General features: G+C 46.1%; 1 protein-coding gene across 1 annotated transcript; it reads left to right on the top strand.

Moving 5' to 3' along the window:
* Window positions 1-832: 832 nt before the first annotated feature.
* On the top strand, window positions 833-3,284 carry LOC124373143 (ATP-dependent DNA helicase PIF1-like). Its single transcript, XM_046831538.1, has 2 exons — window positions 833-962; window positions 1,090-3,284. Exons 1-2 carry the CDS (start codon window positions 833-835, stop codon window positions 3,282-3,284), a joined length of 2,325 nt encoding a protein of 774 aa, XP_046687494.1.
* The last annotated feature ends 1,135 nt before the right edge of the window (window positions 3,285-4,419 follow it).

Genomic DNA, 4,419 nt, shown 5'->3' with positions numbered 1-4,419 from the left:
CACTGAGCAGCACCCTCAGGTCCACCGAGATGCTGTTCAGCGTTACACTGAGCAACATCCTCAGGTCCATCGAGATGCTGTTCAGCGCTACACTGAGCAGCATCCTGAAGTTCACAGGGGTGCTGTTCAGCGTTATACAGAAAAACATCCTGACACAAATTTACAAAAAGTACAAATATTTCGAATAAAAAATCCTAAATTGACAGAATTAAGGCACATTTCCAACATACTAGCACGACGTGTAGTTGAACATGGCCCAATGGCGTATTGGAAAATAGATAATTTAGTCTATATTAATTCTTACAAACTAAAAAAAATAAGTTTATGGGACGAAAACATTTCAAAGTGTCCTCATTGTCATGCAAGGCTGTTCGATGAAGAGAAGGATAGGAAGAAATGGTGTTGCGGTGAGGGATCTTATAAAGTCCATAATTTACCTCCTCTGGACGCCAGTTTCTATTCTAACCGTCTGTTCATCGAACGAGCCCGTGCCTACAATGACTTACTAAACAAGGATATTGTGCCTTGCTCTCCACCTCCCTAGGTAACTGTAATCTGTTACCTTGTGTAGCAGAGTTGCTGGAATCTGCAACTTCTCAGCTACTTATCAGAAAATCAAGTCTAAATTTATATACATATGAGGTTTAAGCTACACAAGGTAACAGATTACAGTTACCTAGGGAGGTGGAGAGCAAGGCACAATATCCTTGTTTAGTAAACATTCTCTCCTCAACAAATATCATACAATGACTTGTTTGCCTTCTGCGCTCTCGAGGTGACTGGGGGGTACCGTCATCCTTCAGGCCTCGCCTTCTTTAAGATCGAAGGTAAGATGTACCACCAGGTTCACAGTCTGGACGCTCCAGGTCAAAAGTTTAGGACCAAGGGAGGTGATGTCCAGTTTGTGAACCGGTGCCGCCTGTACATAGATGATGGCGAGGAGCGCAAAAACATTGCCATGGGTAGATCATTGAACTCAGAAGTCATTGATGAAAATTAATACATATCTTCTTTCCTGTAATCCTTTCATCAATGATTTCCGTAGATTGAGTGATGAGCCTTCAGTCAACGCTCATTTGGAATTTGAAGTGACCAGCAGATCTACCCATGGCCCTGTTCTTGGAGATAGGCAAACAGGCATTGAAGTGCACGCTGTATTGAGCAATGAAGACACCATAACTGATCCAAGAAAATTGACCATCTGGAAGAAGAGTGATAGGCGTCCGTCTTCCGTTGACAATGTCACGTACCAGACATTTTACGAGAAGTTCATGGTGCACACTAAGCGCCCACGTACTGCGGAATTGTACGAACACCCCGATGGCCATCACTTTGTAACGACTCGCCAGCGTGGTGAGAAGGTATGTAGGTTGATGTGGGTCTCTCCCAACCGAGGAGAACAATACTACCTTCGTATTCTACTTATGTCTACACCTTGCCGTGGTTACGTTGATCTTCTGGCTCGTGGCGGTCCTGGTTGCCGGACGTTTCAGGACGTAGCCCGCAATCTCGGCCTGGTGGAAGACGAAGAAGAATACAATCACGCGCTGCGCGAGGCATCTACGTTTATGACTGGACCTAGGCTCCGTTCCTTCTTCGTGATCCTCTGCAACATGGGAGCTCCCGCTGCTCTTCTGTGGGAGTCTTTCAAGAACCACCTTAGCGAGGATCACTTAGAAAGGAACCCTCTCGACCCTGAACTGGCGGTGAAACTTACCTTGATAGACATCGATCGGAGCCTCCGCCAGCAGGGATCGTGCTTGAAAGATCATGGACTCCCCTACGTCGAGGATGACACGACTGAGTTAGGTAGAGAGCTACTCAACTACGGCGAGAACCTCCAGCGAACCATCGTTGAGGACTGGGTGCCCAAACTCTCCCCAGACCAGCGCCGTGTGTTTGAGTACGTTCGCTCTCTGCTTCTCAACCCCCGTGACCGACGCACTTCTAGAATCATATTTCTGGACGGTCCCGGGGGTTATGGGAAGACCTCTCTGATTCGTGTCATCCTTGCGTATGTCCGTGGTTGTCGACAGGTTCCACTCGCCGTGGCTAGCTCAGGGATTGCTGCAAGGAACATGGCTGGAGGAACAACAGCACATAGCATGTTCCGACTCCCTCTAGACCTAGGTCACGGCACAGGTGTGTGGAACATCACCAACGGGTCCCAGCGAGCAGAACTCATCAGAGCAGCACAGCTCATTGTGTTTGATGAGGCCCCGATGGCACACCGCTACATCTTCGAGATGATCGACAGATCCCTCCGGGATCTCATGAATAGTAGTGTGCCATTCGGGAATAAGATCTTCATCTGCTCCGGGGACTTCCGTCAGATTGCGCCCGTCGTTGAGAAGGCTCGCACACCAGCTGATGTCGCGTGCGTGTCACTTCGGGCGTCACATCTGTGGCGACTGTTCACACTATTTTCCCTGACGACACCCCAGAGAACTAGTGGTTCCATTGACTACTCCAACTTCCTCCTTGAAGTAGGCAATGGAACAATAAATCCTTTACTTTTTGGAGAAGGCCGCGAGAGAGAGTCTCTCATTCCCCTCACTGGGGTGAGATGCCTCACTTCTCTCGCGGACTTAATAACGGATGTGTTTCCTCCTGGTGTTCTGCGAGATCCTGATCTTTGTGCGAGACGGGCAATACTCTCAACTCTGAATGTGAACGTCAAGGAGATCAACGGTCGCATCCTAGACCTCATGGACGGGCGCATTCATGAGTTGAGAAGCGCGGACACCGTGGACAGAGAAGACGACGACGGGCTGGATGTGGACGTAAATCTCCTCAACCAGGCCACTGGCAAAGGAGTGCCAGATCACGTCCTGCGTCTCAAGGTAGGCTCCGTATGCTTAATCATGAGAAACTTAAATATCGGTGATGGACTCGTGAACGGCACCAAAGTCATTGTGACGGCGATCAGCAGCCGACTGATCACCGTCAGACTTATTATCGGCAACACGCAACCTATCGGAATTCCCCGGATTACGTTCAGGTTCGCGTTTGCCGAAGGATCGCCGCTCCGGGTTTGTCGCCGTCAGTTCCCCCTCATGTTGGCGTACTGCATGACTGGTCACAAGAGCCAAGGCCAGACAATTGAGTACGTCGGAGTCGACCTGAGAACGGACTGCTTCACTCATGGCCAGCTCTACGTCCTGTTGAGCAGAGTGAGACGTCCAGACGACATCGTCGTTCTTGTACCAGACGACAGAATAGTAGAAGGAGTCGCCTATGCAAAGAATATTGTATATGACGAGCTCCTTCTAAACACTGATTAAGTCTTCGGCAGTAGGCTAGGGGATCTGCCACTTAAAAAAAACTCCCCGTCGTGATTTGACCTAGCAGTAGGCAAAGGGAACTGTTTTACCAAAACTCCCTGATGATTTCATTAGCAGTAGGCAAAGGGGACTGCTTCACCAAAACTCCCTGATGATTTCATTAGCAGTAGGCAAAGGGAACTGCTTTACCAAAACTCCCTGATGATTTCATTAGCAGTAGGCAAAGGGAACTGCTTTACCAAAACTCCCTGATGATTTCATTAGCAGTAGGCAAAGGGAACTGCTTTACCAAAACTCCCTGATGACTTTATTAGCAGTAGGCAAGGGGATCTGCCAGAATAAAACTCCCCGTTTTGTGTAAATATGTAAATAGATATGGTCTCTAAGTTTGCCGGCCTCCCCGTGGCGAGACTGGATACGCCAACCTCAATATCTGAGCGTTGGTAAACCGACGGGCAAACAACTGATTTTCTGTTCTTTTCAAAATTCCAAACACATTTTATTCTATATTTTTAAACCACTATTCATATTCAACACACACAAAATCAACCATCTCTTTTGCTTTAAAACGAATAATGACAAATTAATTAAACAGCAATATTCTTTTCATCCTAAAAAATAAACCCAATTCTTTTACCTCAAAGTCAATTCACCATTCATTAACATTGTCTAAGTCATCGTGTTTTCATGCCATCAACCATCTGACATATTTAATCAATACTTTAACAATTTAACAACCTGTTCTACCATTGCATTCAACCATAAGTTATGCCATAAACATAACTAACTATTGCACTTAAAACCAAAGCTGATTTAATAAGCTACTTGTTGTTATAAATGTGTACATATACATGGTCTCTGCGTTTTGTGCATCCCTGTGGCGAGACTGAATACGCTAACCACAATGCCTGAGCGTAGGTTAACCGACAAACAGCCAACTTACTTTTACTCATTTCAAAATTCATACATATTTTTGTACTGAAATTCCAACCACCCATTTATTCCATCAAAGGCATTTTCTTCATTTAAAACCACCATCTCTATTACCTTCAAATGATCAAATGCAATAGTTTATAATATCCTTGATATCAAGCTCATAAATCAGCCTCTTCACCTTTTTTTCACTGAAATCCTA

This window comes from Homalodisca vitripennis, unplaced genomic scaffold (assembly GCF_021130785.1).
Source record: "Homalodisca vitripennis isolate AUS2020 unplaced genomic scaffold, UT_GWSS_2.1 ScUCBcl_4922;HRSCAF=11370, whole genome shotgun sequence".
Taxonomy (NCBI): domain Eukaryota; kingdom Metazoa; phylum Arthropoda; class Insecta; order Hemiptera; family Cicadellidae; genus Homalodisca; species Homalodisca vitripennis.
Note: the sequence above shows the minus strand (reverse complement) of the source record. Positions and strands in the feature narration are given on the sequence as shown.